General features: G+C 41.0%; 1 protein-coding gene across 1 annotated transcript in view; it reads left to right on the top strand.

Annotated features, from left to right (window-relative positions):
* LOC122541792 (annexin A5-like) overlaps positions 1-14,843 on the top strand; it is a 27,734-nt gene extending 12,891 nt beyond the window's left edge. The window contains exons 6-13 of the mRNA XM_043678775.1: positions 1,343-1,433; positions 4,808-4,887; positions 7,009-7,062; positions 8,296-8,389; positions 8,714-8,809; positions 10,416-10,474; positions 11,814-11,936; positions 13,587-14,843. Of these exons, the coding sequence (XP_043534710.1) occupies positions 1,343-1,433; positions 4,808-4,887; positions 7,009-7,062; positions 8,296-8,389; positions 8,714-8,809; positions 10,416-10,474; positions 11,814-11,936; positions 13,587-13,646 (657 nt within the window). The 3' untranslated portion in view covers positions 13,647-14,843. The remainder of the gene's footprint in view (positions 1-1,342; positions 1,434-4,807; positions 4,888-7,008; positions 7,063-8,295; positions 8,390-8,713; positions 8,810-10,415; positions 10,475-11,813; positions 11,937-13,586) is intronic.
* Positions 14,844-17,125: the final 2,282 nt, after the last annotated feature.

The raw sequence follows: 17,125 nt of genomic DNA, 5'->3' as shown, positions 1-17,125 counted from the left end.
TTTAATCAAGCCATGCTCTTCTAGATGGTCATAAATCCTAACCCTCAGAATCCTTTCTAACACCTTTCAGATGACAGATGTGGAACTGACTGGTCTAATTGCTGGGGATTTCCCTATTTCCTTTCTTGAAGAGAGGAATTACATTTGCCTCTCCCCAGTCCTCAGGTACGACTCTGTTGGAGAGCAAGGATGCAAAGATCTTCAAGCGGCAAAGCAGTCGCATTTCTCGCTTCCCAAAGCAGCCGAGGACAAACCTGGTCTAGCCCAGGCGACTTGTCTATCTTAATGTTTGTCAAAACTTTCAGCACATCAGCTTCCTCAATCTCTATCCGTTCCAGCATGCTTACCTGCTCCTCAATGGTTTCATTCACTACAAGGTCCTTACTTTAGTAAGACAGAAGCAAAAAACTCATTTAGGGCTTCCCCTACCTCAGACTCTATACCACAAGTACCCTATGCTATCCCTGATCGGCCCTACTCTTTCTTTGATCATTCTTATTCCTCACGTACGTGTAAAATGCATTTGGATTCTCCCTAATCCTTCTTGCCAAGCCTCCTTGGTGCCCCCTCCTGGCTCTTCTCAGACCATTTTTGAGCTCCTTCCTCGCCTGCCTGTAATCCTCTAGAGCTGAGCAAGACCCTTGCTTACTCCATCTTGCGTAAGCTGCCTTCTTTATTTTGACAAGAAGCTCCTCCACTCTTGTCATCCAAGGTTCCTTTACCTTACCCCTTCTTGCCTGTCTCAGAGGAACACATTTATGCATCACTCGCAACAACTGTTCCTTAAACAGTCTCCACATGTCTATAGTGGCCTTTCCATGGAACAATTGCTCCCAGTCTGTTTCCCAACACGTCTGATAGTATCATAGTTTCCTTTTCCCCAATTAAATATCCTCCCATTGTCTGCTTTTCTTCTCCATAGCTATGGGGACAATTATGAGCCTGCTTTAGATAAATAAAGAGCACAACTTTTAAGCTACCATAGTAATTGAGACATGTCAGACTTGAGCAGATTTTGGATCGAGTTTATTGATATACATACATCACTGGAAGACACTACACTGACTCCATTAGTGATTTTGAGAGCGATACCTCTTTTGGAATAATAAAATACCAAAAATCAGCAGACATGCTATATTTCTCCAGTTGTTAGCCCCTTTTATTATTGGTGATTTAATATTGTTGTACTGAAATGTTAAATTGTGCAGCATGTTTTTAGCACTGCTAACATCAATTACTAAAGTTAACTTATTTTATTGACCTGTGTATTTGGTAACATGTGAAGTGTTGTCCGATTCATGTTTATTCAAACGTTAACCTTCCGATTTTGATGCTTTTATAGGGTGCTGGAACATCTGAGGATGTCTTGATTGAAATCTTAGCATCTCGCAACAATGCACAAATTCAACAGATTGTCCAAGTTTATAAAGAAGGTACACCAATATTTGACTGAAGCAATTGCTATTTATAGCTCTATTAAAGCAACCTCTCCAATTGTTCTTCAGGCTAATTTTCCTTAGTGAGGAAATAGTTCAATATGGTTATTCAAAATGATCATTGGAAAAAAAGAACTATGTTATGAAGGGTTTCAGTATATTAGTGTTCAGAATGAACTCCAGTACCCCATGTCCAATCTCCATGAAGCCAGTAGGAAGATCCCAAGCTACTTCTGTCATGAAGTAGTTGTATTGACCTCAGTCAGAAGTGATGGGGCACTGCAATTGGGGGAAATCACCAGCCATCCTATTCCTGATTCCTTCCTCCTCCACCCGCCCCGCCCTTCCTGATCGAAACTTTTTTCCCTTTTGTGTATACTTGGTAAATACAAGTGGTTAAAATGCCAGCTATTTCTGCCTACCAACTGAGGAGTTGGGTTTGTAAATGACCCTTCCTGACCTAGATTTGAGTTGGTCCAGTCATATGGAGTACATGGCTAAAATTACAACAATTTCAGAAACCCCATACTCAAACTTGTTAAAATCCTGTTCCTAGCTCCCTGGAATTTGAGCAGAAAGTGTCCCTTCACTGTCTTAGCTGGTGGATGGAGCTTTTTGATTCACTCATCATGGGCATCACTAGCTGGACAGCCATTATTGCCCATCCCTAGCTGCCCTTGAATGGAGTGCCTTTGATCACTTCAATGGGCAATTGAGTCAATGACGATGGGTCTGGAGTCAGGTGGGTCAGCAAGTGAGGATGGCAGATTTCCTTGCCTAATAAACACCAGTGAGACAGATGGGTTTTCCTAAATAGTTTCACTATTATCGTTAGGTTTTCTCTTAATTCCAGATTGTAAAAAAAAAAAAATTAATTCAAATTTCACCATCTGGTGTGGCAGGATTTGAACCCCAGATTAACAGCTGGATTTCTGGATTAATAGCCTAGGGGAAATACCACTAGGCCATCTCCTCCCCTAAAGGATTGCATATGGTCAATCTCTAGCTTCATCAAACACCCATCTAAAGGCTAGACTCTGAAGAGCAAGTCAAACCCAAACTCTAGAACAACTTGCTAAAGTTGCTTGATCTGGCCTACATGACTGACTAGTGCAGGGCATTGAAGGGTTCAGTGAAAACCCGCTGCTGAGAAAGCAGGAAATGCTACTTTACCAACTGACTCCTTATTGGAAAGGACTAATATTATATCAACTGATGGTACTACTTGGAAAGTCCAATTTCCAGTTAAAAGCTGGCTTGCAACATTGTGACGAATTGCAAACTATTTTACAAGGCCAGAGTTTGCTTTAACAAAATCTCCTACATAAGAGTTGGAAACAAAGCTCAGCTATCTAAACATAAAATCTGCATCTTAAAGCACAGCATATAAAGTTTCAACCAGTTTCCCACTTATCTGCTATCTGGGCTCCAATTTGGAGAAATGTTAGCCTTCTAGCAAATAATTCAATTTTAATTGGCTTTTTAAAATTGCAGAGCCTAATAGGAATACACTTAACCTGAGTGTTCAACTTCTTCAGCTTTTTTAAAACCAACATTTCTTCTAGTTTTGAAACTTCCATGATACTTTTTTCCACTTTTTTTCCCAACTATGGTGACACTTATTTTCGCTCTGGTTCTTGGCCTCCTGAGGCAAATTTTCCTCTAATCCCAGTTAGATCTTGATTATCCCTAAATGTTCAATCTCTGGGTTTCCTCAGCAAAAATTGCTTTTTATCCTGAACTGAAAATAAGCCAATGGCGTTAAATGTGTACACTGCCTGTTTTATAAACATTAACATTTAAACAGCTTTTGTCCAGTGGTTTGCAGTCACCTGACCTTTTGGAACAGTAACCCAACCTATAACTACCTTTTTAGGTGTATAACTGTCTACCAACAGTGCCGTGCAACTATTCTGAAGTCCAAACACAAGTGTTAATGTAATAGGTTTTTGTCATTGTTGTTTGGTCATATTACAAGACCATGGTACTTTATATCTATGGATAGTCATAGTCAGATGTACTATGAAACAGACCCTTTGGTCTAACCCATCCATGCTGATCAGATATCCTAATCTAGTCCCACTTGCCAGCATTTGGCCCATGTCCCCCTAAACCCTTCCTATTCATGTACCCATCCAAATGCCTTTCTTAAAATGTTGTAATTGTACCAGCCTCCACCACTTCCTCCGGCAGTTCATTCCACACATGCACCACCCTCTGCAAAAGTTGCCTCTTAGGTCCCTTTTATATTTTTCCCTCTTCCCCTAATCTATATCTTCTAGTTCTGGACTCTCCCACCTCAGGAATTTGTATTACAGCTGCTAGCATTGAAAGATTTGCAACAATGGAGAGATTTTTTTATTAATTCCCCCCCCCTCCTCCCTAATTAACCAGGCCATGTTGTGCTACTTAATATATACCCCTCAACACACACTCTTACTGACTTTTTTTATTGTCATTTTTTTGCTCCTGAGCTGATGGAGTAGTTTGGTGGGGTACTTTTTTGCTTTCAGTCTCACGGCCGATTTCTCTAAATTCAAATCTATCTGTCCCTAGTACTTTCCACAATCGGTTTGGTTAAACTTCAGTATTACTGCAGTTCCAATGTTTCTGGTTTTTTCCACTTGTCACCCACCCAGATATTAATTCCACATTAGGTACAAAGTGAGTTTGGAATTCTGCTGAACTTGCCTTTAACAGCATAATTGCAGGAGGGGACCAAAATAAACTTTTTGGTTGGTTTTTAACAAACCAAAACAAACTCTTGGAAAAGCTTAGGTCCGGCAGCATCTGGAGAGAAATTTAGATAACTTGAGTGACCCTTTCTCAGTACATGGGCTAGAAGTTGAGCCCCACCATTCCCAGAGATGTTTGGAGGAAAGATCCTTTGAACTGAAACATTGATATCTCCCAATAGATGCTGCCAAACCTGTTGAGCTCTTCCAGCTATTTCTGGTTTACAGAATCTGCAGTTTTTTTTTTAGTTCTCCATTTTTCTTTTGTTCCACTGATTCTCAACTCATCATTCATTAAGAATGAAAGTACCAACAATACTACAAGTATCTGCTGTTAGTGTGTATTTTGTCATTTTTAATAGTATAAATCCAGCAATCCTTGGATAAACTTTCAGTAACTTTCTAGCCTCCCTCCCTATTTTGACTAGTGGGTTCCTATTTACTTGTAGTAGAACTTGTCAGCTGATGGTTCTATTTATCTCATGCATTTGGGTACCAGTGGCCATGGTATATGGCAACTTTATTGAAGTTCTGTAATGAGTATCTTTATCAGAGTGCATTCCTCCATTTCTGCAATTTTTTTACTCCATTCACCACTTGGCTCTTTATCAGCTTCTCTTGATTTTTCTTTTCCAGATTTTGAATCTGATTTGGAGGAGGATATCTGCTCTGATACATCCAGTTACTTTCAACGTGTTCTGGTTTCTTTAGTTCAGGTAACTATATTATCTCTATCACTTTTTAAACCTAGGCATTTTTCACAAATTTCAAGATGGCATGGGAAAAAATTTTATTTGCTAGAACTTCCTGTTGGACAAGCTTCATATTTGTGGAACATTGAGAATTGGTCATAGAGTTTAACCTACCTACTTTTTTAAATTCACTATAGCAACCTGGTTACTAATATCAGGCAGTGAACATAGCAATACAAAGGTTATTAAACAACTTGCTACAGCCATTTTTGGGGCCAGCAATCACCTCTCTCTGCTTAAATGTTAAGGTACATAATAAATAGGGAATTCCAGCAGCAGTGGTGAGTAAATTTCCTTCAGATAGAAGGACAACAGGAGCAAAGTATCAAAGTTGAACTCCACCATTCAGAAATCCCAATGTCCTCTGACCCAGGATAAAAGCAAGGCTTCCTTAGTCTTTTTTTTTAAACAACACACTTGTGATACATGTTCTTTCTCTTTCTATATTGTGTGTGAGATGCCTCTGCTCCTAGGAAAGACTAGGACCCAAAGACACAGCCTCAGTCCTAAAGAGTCCCTCCATGCTGAGATGAATTTCCTCAACCAGAGGATTTTCCCTCTGGAACTCATTGCTGCAGAGGGCTGTGGAGGCCAAGTCACTGAGTGTATTTAAGATGGGGTTTTTCATTTATGGAAAATTGGGTTATGGGAAGAAGGCAGGAGAGTGGGTTGACAAACATTGAGCCTGTTTTACCATTCAATCATGGCCGATGGTCTAGTTCTACTCCATTCAGCCCATATGTCTATGAACTTGTGCAAGACAAACATTTTGGACAATATTCTCAGACTACCACAATTGTTTGATTCTTTGCCTCCTAATTTGTAGCTTGCTGGTTACTTTGCTCCTCAGCTTTTTTTGTACTCTTTGGATTTTACTGTGTTTTTTAAAAATATCAATGAAGTTTGAGTCCACTTTTCCACAGAAGTGGAGAGAGCAGCTTTGAGAGCTTGTAGCAAGCTTCTGAAAAGTCTTGCTTCTGTTTCACTCCCCTCAGTCAGTGTTAAACTGCAGCCTGACCATGGCTTTCTGCTTGTGTGGCCTGTGCCTGTAAGAAATTCCTCCAGAAATTGCTGCTTACATGACTTCTATGGAGGACATCATTTCAATTTAGTTCTTTTCAACCTGCAAACAACTCCTCACCACTTTTTTTTTTCCCTTAACCTTTTTTCAGCACATAGTCCAAAAGATGTGATCTCAAGGCTGTGGAATAGTTCAAAACTCTGATCCAGCTTGGTTTCAAAGTTGGAACCAGTGCCTGAACTCCATTGCTGTCAGCACCAGAAAACCCAATGCTGCCATCTGGTGGCTAGATGTCATAGCAATGTTGGATAAATTTGAGTGTCCGGAATATTTCCTTTGCATACCACTAATTATCTGTCATTATCAAACAAATGATAGTGAACCCTCCAAGTTTCTACAACTTGGTGTGACCACTTGAAATAAGTATACTTTAAAAGGTCTATGACCCAGATTATGTTCTAAGATTTAATTTATCTACCTGCTTTTTAAATTTTCTAGCAGGTGTTCTCTAGTCTTGGTAGAACTTTCTTTTGTTTGAGGGGACGATCGGCCACTCAACACTTGTCAGTGAAGCCAGACTCCAGCAGTTGCTCTCACTCTCCAGTGTCTGGAATGTGCTCCTTTTTACTTGTGATTGGCTCATGAATTAACCTTTTTTTTTTTTTCCCCCCCTGAATTACCATGTTATCCAGGCAGAAGTGTTTTATGTCCCAAGACCAATTGCTTATTTGACACTAAGTGATCCTAAATTGAACAGTCTGCCTTCTGAGAAAGGAAGCAACTTCTTTGCAAACCCCTGTTTGCAGATTGTAATGGAAAATGAGTCCTAATTAGATTAGGAATAGTTTCTATAGAATTAGATAGATACAACTGTACTAAGCAATGTAGCAGCAGCAAGTTAATCGATAGAGATGTTCCTAGAATCTCCAGTCTGCCACAAAAACAATATTTCTGTCATTTCCCAATGCATGTTGTTGTCTAAAATGTTTTTGCTGTATTTTCTCATGACTGCCAGTGATCAAGAGTCACTTTTTTATTGCTTTTTTTTTTAAAAAAACACTTAGGGTAACCGTGATGAAGGGGGTGTAGATGCTTCTCAAGCAGAAGATGATGCTAAGGTGAGATGTACATATATTACAGAGCAGCAAACCTTATCACTTCATTAATACAACTTCTCATCCACTTGCCTGTCTCCTTGGAAAGTCAAAGTAAGGAGGGAAATGATGGTCTATTCTTTAATGTCTGGGTCTGTATTAGCATGATGCCACAGGTCTTTTGTATGCAAATCCCATCCACACATGGAAGATGGCACTGTTGGGTGGCACTGACTCTTTGCTAGACACTAAACAGATCTAGCATCCACTCAGTGCTTTGGGACATCAAAATTGTATTCTGTCTCATTGCCTGGTGTATCTTTCTGGCAAACTCCCTTCTATTTCTGTCTCGCAAGGAGATCAAATGTAGATCAATGAAGAGTTCAGGGAGTAACACAAAGTACATCTTAAAAATAGCCCAAGGTAAAGCCACACCTACTGCTTTCATGCAATAGACTAAGCCTACTGATTCCACACTCAGTAGATTGGGCCAGATTACTCCAATCAGTGGCATCCACTATGATTTTAAAAGCGGTCAGTCCTGCCACATGTGAAGGGTGATTCAACAACTTGTTGGAGGGTCCACAAATTTCTCTATTCTGAGAGGGGGCAGGGGGGGAAAGCCCAGCACATCAGTGTAAAAGATGCTCCTATCTGTGAGGTCCTGAACATCACATGCCAACTCTGCAACTAGGGGTGCACTGCAAGGGGCAGGAGTGACCATCTCCAAGAGAATCTAATCATAGCCCCTTGTATTCCACAGTTGAACCCACTTGATGTGCAGGTGCCCACCACCATCATCCACACTTCATATTCAAACTCTTTGGTATCTCACTATTGCAGTAGTGTGTACCATCTACAAGATGGACTGCACAGAAATTCACCAAGCCTCTGACAGCACCTTACAAATCCATGGTGACTGCTATCTATCTGAATGGATGAGGGCAGCTGAGATGTAGCAATGCTTTTTCTGATTTTTGCTTCCTGAAACCTGAATCATAACTTGGAATGATATTAATTCTGGGTTTTGACCCAGTGACAGAAGGAACACTTCTTCCTAAGTGGTACTGACTGTGTGCCCATGCCCCAGTGACTGTAGTTTGTTGCCCCCTCCAGAGTAAATTTTTACATGTGCAATAAATGTGGCCTAGCCTGCAATGTCCACATTCTGAATACAAACATTGTGGAAGGTATTGTTTGTATGTAGCTACACCATGTATGATTCTCCACTGAAATTTTGCCTCTTTCCAAATAAAGGCTCTCTATGAAGCTGGTGAAAATGCTTGGGGCACAGATGAAGAAAAATTCATTGCTATTCTCTGTTCAAGGAGTGTTCCTCATTTATTAGCAGGTATTAATGAACAAGCAATCTCATCAAACCTAGGAGAAAATATATTTGAGGGTCAAGATGTAGGAGTAGTCAAGATTAGTTTGCAGCAATGCAATTACAAAATGTGCACTCTAATTGCTGATTCAATTGTCTTATGAGCAAGTATAATTGCCACAATTGGTTTGTAGCTAATAATAGCTGCTATTTAACATTCAGTCAATAGCATTCATTTAAATTAATTTCCATTGTGATTTGACTACAGCAACTGGCAGAACCTGTTCTGAATGCTTTGCCATTAGCAGAAAGCTAATCTACTTTGTTATTTATACTCCTGTGTGCATGCAGTCTTTGACGAGTATCAGAAAGTGTATGACATTGACCTTGAAGATAGCATCGGCAGTGAATGTTCTGGCAGTCTGCAGCAAGTTATGTTGGCCATTGGTAAGGCATTTAAAGTGAAAACCTCAATTAAAGATTCTATTAATTAATCATAGCTGACATTTTTATAGCTCTCATTTGAAGTGGAGTAGAAATGAATCTTATGTGGGTGTAGAGCACAAAGCAGTGAGCAACAAATGCCCATTTCACTATAATCTTGTCTTTGTGAAACAGTTTACTGTTTAATAATCATGGGTTTTTGCATTGTTTAAAATGACTTGACTTGAACTGGAGATCTTACTTGCCACTTAAATTCATATCCACTCTAGCCATTATTTCCCACTGAATTTTGCTTAGTTAAGTCTTGTAACATTTGCCTTGAACATGATTAGATTAGATTACATTAGTGTGGAAACAGTCCCTTCAGCCCAACAAGTCCACACCGACCCCTTGAAGTGCAATGATCCCATACCCCTACATTTACCCCTTACCTAACACTATGGGCAATTTAGCATGGCCAATTCACCTGACCTGCACATCTTTGGACTGTGGGAGGAAACCCACGCAGATACGGGGAGAACGTGCAAACTCCACAGTCAGTCGCCTGAGGTGGGAATTGAACCCGGGTCTCTGGTGCCGAGAGGCAGCAGTGCTAACCACTGTGCCACTGTGTTGCCCACCAATGTGTACATTCATAACAATAATTACATTCCTAGCAGTCAATTATTGTTATATAAATTGCTCTAACCTTTTTGACTAAGTATTCCTCAGCCAATGGAAGGAAAAATTCCAACATACTAGAGCTTTGTTTGGATATTAACCTTTCTAGTCTTGAAACCACTTTTTTCACTTGTCCACCTCCCCCAGCTTGCTTGAGCTCTCCTTTTGAGAAATGTTAACTGTTTTCTATTGCTTTCTGGCTTCTACCAAAAAATTCCCATCCTCCTGTGGGGCAAGTGGAGCTACATGTGCTTCAGAATTGGAGGGTTTTTTGGGTGGGGGGAAAAGGTGGGTCCTCAACATGCAAATACTTGTGTTTACAAATCCCTTGTTAATGCTAATTTAAGTTCTGACATGAATATTTTCTTGTGATTTTAAATTTCATACTGTATGTCAACTAACAAATCAACTGATGTGCATAATCCAGAGCTGAACCCATTTCACAGCCTGTGTGAAGAGGAGATTGGCACTTTCCAATCTGATCAATGGAGTATGACTGCAAAGGCTTTAACTGATTGGTTTTTTTTAATATTGCAGACCTACAGAATTATTAAATAGTAACTTTTTAACCCAAACTAGATTCTATAGCATTTTAGGCAGCTACAAATTGAAGTGTGCAAAGATCATCCAGCAGACTTGCTGCTATTCATTTGTACTAAAATATACAGGACCTGTGTCCTCTGCTGGACAACAGTGGTTTGCTTCTATTGAGAAGACTTGTCTTAAACCAAATTGTCTATTGCACAATGAGTCTCAAACTTGAGAACTAGGAGACCATGATCCCTTCTGCTGCAATCAGGAATATTGAATGCTACTCACTGTATTTAACACTTTTTTTTCAGGTCTATTGTACAACAAAAATAGCTTGCAAATGACTAATTGATAGCAAGGCTGTGTTTGCTAGCTGTGTATTACAATTGACAATAGCTTGTCCCTTTTTTGTTTTCAGTCAAATGTGTGAAGAATACCCCAGCCTATTTTGCAGAAAAGCTTTATAATGCAATGAAGGTAAGTCTGGCAGCACTTGCTTTTGTCAAAGTTGAGCTTTTTGTCAACTGTTCATTTGCAACTTCCCCTGCACAAAGTTGTCTAAGTCTTTTTTTTTTGTTCACCAACTCAGCTGTAACCTTGTTACCTTTTCTTAAAGCCATGATTTATTGGGTTTTTTTTCAGTTTTGGCTCTGATCACTTTGTTTAATTTCTACTTGCTTTCCTTCACCCCTGACACCTTGCCTTAATGAAGCTTTTGCCAGTGTCTAAATGTTATCTTGGACACTGACCATCTCCAGCAAAGCCCTGATCATCTTGATACCTGGGCCTCTGTTACTTTCCTATTCTTGGTGTTGACCTGAAGTCTAAGCACTCTGCCTTGAGGGTTGGAGATTTGCCAACAGTGTGCTGCAATGGACTAGTTCTGGGGGGTGTCTGTTCAGAAACAGACACCAACACCCCTTTAGATCTCACTATAATTTTCAAAGTTTGTGCAAAGATTTGTAGCTCGGGTGCTCGTTGCTGTGGTTCTGTTCGCCGAGCTGGAAGTTTTTGTTGCAAACGTTTCGTCCCCTGGCTAGGCGACATCATCAGTGCTTGGGAGCCTCCTGCGAAGTGCTTCTTTGATGTTTCCTCCGGTGTTTATAGTGGTCTGTCCCTGCCACTTCCGGTTGTCAGTTTCAGCTGTCCGCTGTAGTGGTTGGTATATTGGGTCCAGGTCGATGTGTTTGTTGATGGAGTTTGTGGATGAATGCCATGCCTCTAGGAATTCCCTGACTGTTCTGTCTGACTTGCCCTATGATAGTAATGTTGTCCTTAATAGCCACACACACAGACAACAAGCAACATGAATTCGACTGGGACAACACTACTATCATAGGGCAAGCCAGACAGAGAACAGCCAGGGAATTCCTAGAGGCATGGCATTCATCCACAAACTCCATCAACAAACACATCGACCTGGACCCAATATACCAACCACTACAGCGGACAGCTGAAACTGACAACCGGAAGCGGCAGGGACAGACCACTATAAACACCGGAGGAAACACCAAAGAAGCGCTTCGCAGGAGGCTCCCAAGCACTGATGATGTCGCCTAGCCAGGGGACGAAACGTTTGCAACAAAAACTTCCAGCTCGGCGAACAGAACCACAACTCACTATAATTAGAGGGGCCCAAGGTTATCTTTGGATTCTGGGCAAGTAGGTGATTGTGTAGCGAATTCTTTTTTATAAATTATCCTAGCCAGTCCAGAGTCCTCATGTCTCTCTAGTTGTACACAGCAGGACAGTCTTTTACTGTTGGGCTCTGATCTGTTTCTTTTATGATTTAATGGCTTGCCCTGATTAAAAATAGGGTGCTGGAACAGATGACAACACTCTGGTGAGAATTATGGTGTCTCGATCTGAAGTTGACCTGGTGGAAATCAAAGCTATTTATAAATCAAAATATGAGAACACCCTTCATTCTTCAATTGAGGTAAGTTGTAAACGTGATGCTACTGCCTCCTAGTGGTATTTTCCCTTTGGCTGAAAAGTAATATTTAACTAGGCACTGTACAAGCAGTTTTTTTGACAACTGCATTCCAAGCCAAACAATTTAAGTTTGTTTTTGTTTTTTTTCACTTCTGTAGTGTGGGACCTGAAAGTCTTCAATGTGCTGATTTTTAGTTGAGCTTTTGGCACTAGTGGTCATGGGTGTATTAAATATTTTGTAATCAACCTGTTTTGTTATCCACTTCCCTCCTGGAGGAGGTGGGATTTGGGCAGTGCCTAGGCTGAGGGGTTCTTGTGGCCCAGTACTCATGTTGCTTTCTCCCACCACCCCCAAAGGAGTCTCCCATTACAAAACTACTCTTTGCCTTAAATTGGCTACTGCATCCAGATTCATGATTTGGAGATGCTGGTTTTGGACTGGGGTGTACAAAGTTTAAAAAATTACACCACCAGATTTTAGTCAGACAGGTTTATTTGGAAGCACTAGCTTTGAGTGCTGCTCCTTCATCAGGACACCACTACCTGGTGAAGGAACAGTGCTCCGAAAGCTAGTGCTTCCAAATAAACCTGTCTGACTATAACCTGGTGGTGTGATTTTTAACTTAATCCAGGTTCATATTTGATCAAATCCATTACATTTAGTTTAATGTTAAATAAGTCATATGACTTCCCACCTTGTCCAACTGAATAGGTAATAAGAGCAACTTTCCCTAGTGTCAGAGGCCTAGTGGTGACCGTGTAGAGGTTTATAAAATCAGGAAGGTGAATAGCATTCACAGTCAAGATCTTTCCCAAGATTGGAAAGTCCAAAACTAGAGGGCATAGGTATAAGGTGAGAGGAGAAAGATTTAAAAGGGACCCAACAGGCAACGTTTTAGATTAGGTTAGATTACATTAGATTAGATTACATTAGTGTGGAAGCAGGCCCTTCGGCCCAACAAGTCCACACCAACCCGCCGAAGCGCAACCCACCCATACCATAGCCCTACATTTACCCCTTACCTAACACTACAGGCAATTTAGAATGGCCAATTCACCTGACCTGCACATCTTTGGACTGTGGGAGGAAACCGGAGCACCTGGAGGAAACCCACGCAGACACTGGGTGAATGTGCAAATTCCACACACAGTTGCCTGAGGCGGGAATTGAACCCGGGTCTCTGGCGCTGTGAGGCAGCAGTGGTTGCCACTGTGCCGCCCACTAAACTCAGGTTTTAAACCCAGAGGTTAGTGCACGTAGGCAATACACGGTGGTGGGTATCTGTACCGCATTGCAAGCAGAGGTGGAGAGGCAGGCACAGATGCATCTGGACAGATGCATGAGTAGGTAGGGAGCAGAGGAGGGATACCAATGCTTAGGAACTGGCGACCAGGTTTAGATAGATTTGGATCGGCTCAGAGGGTCGAAGGATCTGTTCCTGGGCTGTAAACTTTCTCTTTGCCGGAGGAAGTGGTAGAGACTAGTATAATTACAACGCCATCTGATGGCTTGAATAGGAAAGATTTGGAGGGATGTGGGCCAAGTGCAGGCAAATGCTTTACTCGTTGCAAAAGTTGGAAGAAAATGGGGAAAGAATGGTGTGGGAGTCTGTGCTTACCTCTGGTTAATAACAATTGATATTTCTACCCACAGGGAGATACAGGTGGGGACTATAGAGATACCCTCGTGAAACTGTGTGGTGGCAATGATTGATGGATAGATATTTTGGCTTTTCTCTCCAGATCATCAGATGGACCACAAGGCAAATGTTTCTAATTGTCTTTTTAATAGCTTAAAAAGCCAACAATCCTCTGTATAGCTACAATAGTTGCAATGAATGGATTATGGCTCCACTATAATATTGAGGATGCAATTGTATACATTAAATGTAAGATTTGCTTTTTAAAGTCCTTGCTCATGGAGTGGTCTCCATCCACATTTACTTCATGTAATTCCTGCCATCTAAATGAAGCCCACTCCATGAGTTGAAATGACATACTTTGGAATGATGAATGGAAAGATATCTTTTTTAATGTAATCAATCTAGTTTGTTTTTGCATTCCACTAAACAATGTAGACAGCAAATTAACAAGGTGTTCATTAGACTTGGCCACGATTAAACCCACACATGCTGTTTTCTAATTTAGTCTTTGGATAAACACCCATTTACATGTTTAATCTAATCCTGTATCTCAAATATGTACACAAACCTAACTGTGGAAATGTTTTATCTCCATGCCAAGAAACAGAAGCTAAATCTTTCCTTCAATGGTGGAGTTGTTTCTCTATCCTATAGAATCAATAAATGAAGAAACATAATTGCTGCATGTGAAAGGAACCTCTGATTAATTGTTATTTCAGAATAGACTGGCTTGTTTAAACCAGCACTAGATTGCATTTTTCTCTCCTAGCTGTTTTTTTTTCCCCTTCCACTGAAGGTGATCACATTAAACACTAATTCCTCTGGTCTTATCGGGTTCCTGTCCCAGCAAGTTTAAAATTACTTGCAGAATTTCATTCCTTGTACAAATCTGGTAATTTATCATTTGATAAATTATGTAATGTACAAAATATTGCAATAAGTCCTATATTGGACACTCTCTCTCAATGGCTGTTAACCCTGGTCAAAGTCACTGTCCTGTTTTGCATAATGCCATGAAGTTGTGAAGTTGACTATGGGAGGTACAAACTGTGGAAGTCTAAATAATGAAGTCATACATTTAGTGTATGCCCAAGGATAACTAATTGGCTGAGATCCACTTTTGCTGGTTCCATGTTTTCATTCTCCTATTATGCAACTAATGTTATTCATATCAAATGTCCAAAGTTGGTTATTCCTTAGCTTAGAATGTATACAACTCATACCTTGTAATGGTGCTCCTAGAGAAATAAAATTCATCTGGAAAATTATTCCATGGTTTCCTTTCTTTGGTACTACCAATTTTGTTTGACTTTTTACCTTTACCTACCTCCCCTCTTGCTTACCTGTTCCCTCTTTCAAAATAAAATGAAAATGATAGGAAGCACAATACTACAACTACAACAACAACAGCATCAACTGCTGGTAGAGATTTTGAGGAATCAAAGGCTGCTTGTGCTTGAGGCCCATGTTTGGAATGGAATCAGTAGATTGAGCTCGACTTCAAGCCGAACACTTTTTTTGGGGGACTGGTCTGCTCCTAACTTGTTTAGTCATCTCTACAATCCTATATACTGCAATGGTATGTCCTACACATGCAAACTGTAGGAAGCCTGCGCTTGGATCACATTCCTTTAAACTTTCTTTCCTTCATGTCCTCCTGACTCAACTATCTTTTTGGTCATCTTTGTTTTCCAATGTGCTGGAACTGTCCCATGGTCCAGTTAAACTTGAAAAATTACCACAAGTGCATTTGCTATTTCTCTTGCCTCTCTTTAGCATTCTGGGGTGTATGCCATCAGGACCAGGAGACTTATCTACTTAGCTCTATTGGTTGCCAAACACTCATGATTGTTTCCAGGATCTCTCCTATCTTTGTGTCCTTGTTATGCATGTCCTCCACTGAAGACAGACACAAATACCTATTCAATGCATCAGCCATTTCGGCATGTTCCATAGTGAGAGGAACTGACCAGGGTTTTTGAGGCAGCAGGCAGGATTCGAGGAAGGTGTTGCCTTCCTGGTGCCAGGGTTAAAGACATCACAGACAGGAGTGCAGGAAATCCTCAAGGATGAAGGTGAAGAGCCAGAGGTGGTGGTACATGTCAGCACAAATGATGTCAGGATGAAGAGGAGGAACATACTACAGCAGGACTTGGGAGAACTAGGAAGAAGGCTGAAAAGCAGGACATCCAGGGTGGTTATCTCTGGTTTGCCTCTAGTTCCTCAGGCTGATGAGGCCAGAAACGGGGAGATAATGGACTTGAACGTGCAGCTGGGGAGCTGGTGCAGGAAGCAAGGATTTAAATTCTTGGATCGCTAGGGTATGTTTTGTGGTAAACATAAATTTATACAGGAGAGACAGTTTGCACCTTTAATAGATTGGGAACCAGCATTCTGGCAGGCAGGTTTGCTACTGCAACACAGCAGCTGCATTTAAACTAAGTAGCGGGGGAGGGGAAGAGACAAACTGGATGTTTAAGGGAATTGAAGGGAAAGTTAGAACAAGGGAAGTCAAGAAAGACAACTATCAATGAAGCAGAAAACTCAAAGGGATCATGCTGTAAGGTTGAGTGAAATAGGAGTTGATGGGAAGGGTGAGGGCAGTAACAAATTAAAAATACTATATATGAATGCATGAAGCATTAGAAATAAGATGGATGAGCTTGAGGCTCTTTTGGAAATTGGTAGATACAATATTGTGGGGATAACTGAGACGAGGCTTCAAGTGGACAGGGCCTGGGAAATGAATATTCAAGGCTACATGTGCTATCATGAGGACAGACTGACGGGCAGAGGGGGTGGGGTGGCCATGTTGGTAAGGGATGATATTCAGTCACTTGTGAGGGGGGACCTAGAATTTCTCAGCTCTATCCATCCTGACTCTACATCCCCTGATTCTAAGGATAAAAAGACCCTCTTGGGAGTTATCTACAGGCCCCCAAACAGTAGTCTGGATGTCGGATGTAAGTTGAATTAGGAGCTGAAATTGTCTGTCGCAAAGATGTTACTACAGTTGTTATGGGGGATTTCAACATGCAGGTAGACTGGGAGAATCAGGATGGTATTGGAGACTTTGTGGAGTGCCTCTGAGATGGATTCTTAGAACAGCTGGTGCTGGAGCCTATCACGGACAAGGCAATTCTGGATCTGGTATTGTGCAACGAACCAGAATTGATCACGGAGTGAAGGAGCCATTCGGAAGTAGTGACCATAATACAATAAGCTTCAAACTGCAATTTGAAAGGGAGAGGGTGCAACCAGAAGTGACAATATTTCAGTTGAATAAAGGGAACTATGGAGCTATGAGGGAGGAGCTGGCCAAAGTTCAATGGTGCAATACCTTAGCAGGGATGACAGTGGAGGAACAATGGTAGATATTTGTGTGTATAATGCAGGATCAGTTCATTCCAAAAAGGAGGAAAGATGCTAGGAGGAGGTATGGGTGGCCATGGCTGATGTGGGAAGTTAAGAAACATATAAAGTTAAAAGAGAAAAAGTATAACATAGCAAAGATAAGTGGGAAAACGGAGGACTGGGAAGCTTTTAAAGA

Source organism: Chiloscyllium plagiosum, chromosome 38 (genome assembly GCF_004010195.1).
Source record: "Chiloscyllium plagiosum isolate BGI_BamShark_2017 chromosome 38, ASM401019v2, whole genome shotgun sequence".
NCBI classification, from domain to species: domain Eukaryota; kingdom Metazoa; phylum Chordata; class Chondrichthyes; order Orectolobiformes; family Hemiscylliidae; genus Chiloscyllium; species Chiloscyllium plagiosum.
Note: the sequence above shows the minus strand (reverse complement) of the source record. Positions and strands in the feature narration are given on the sequence as shown.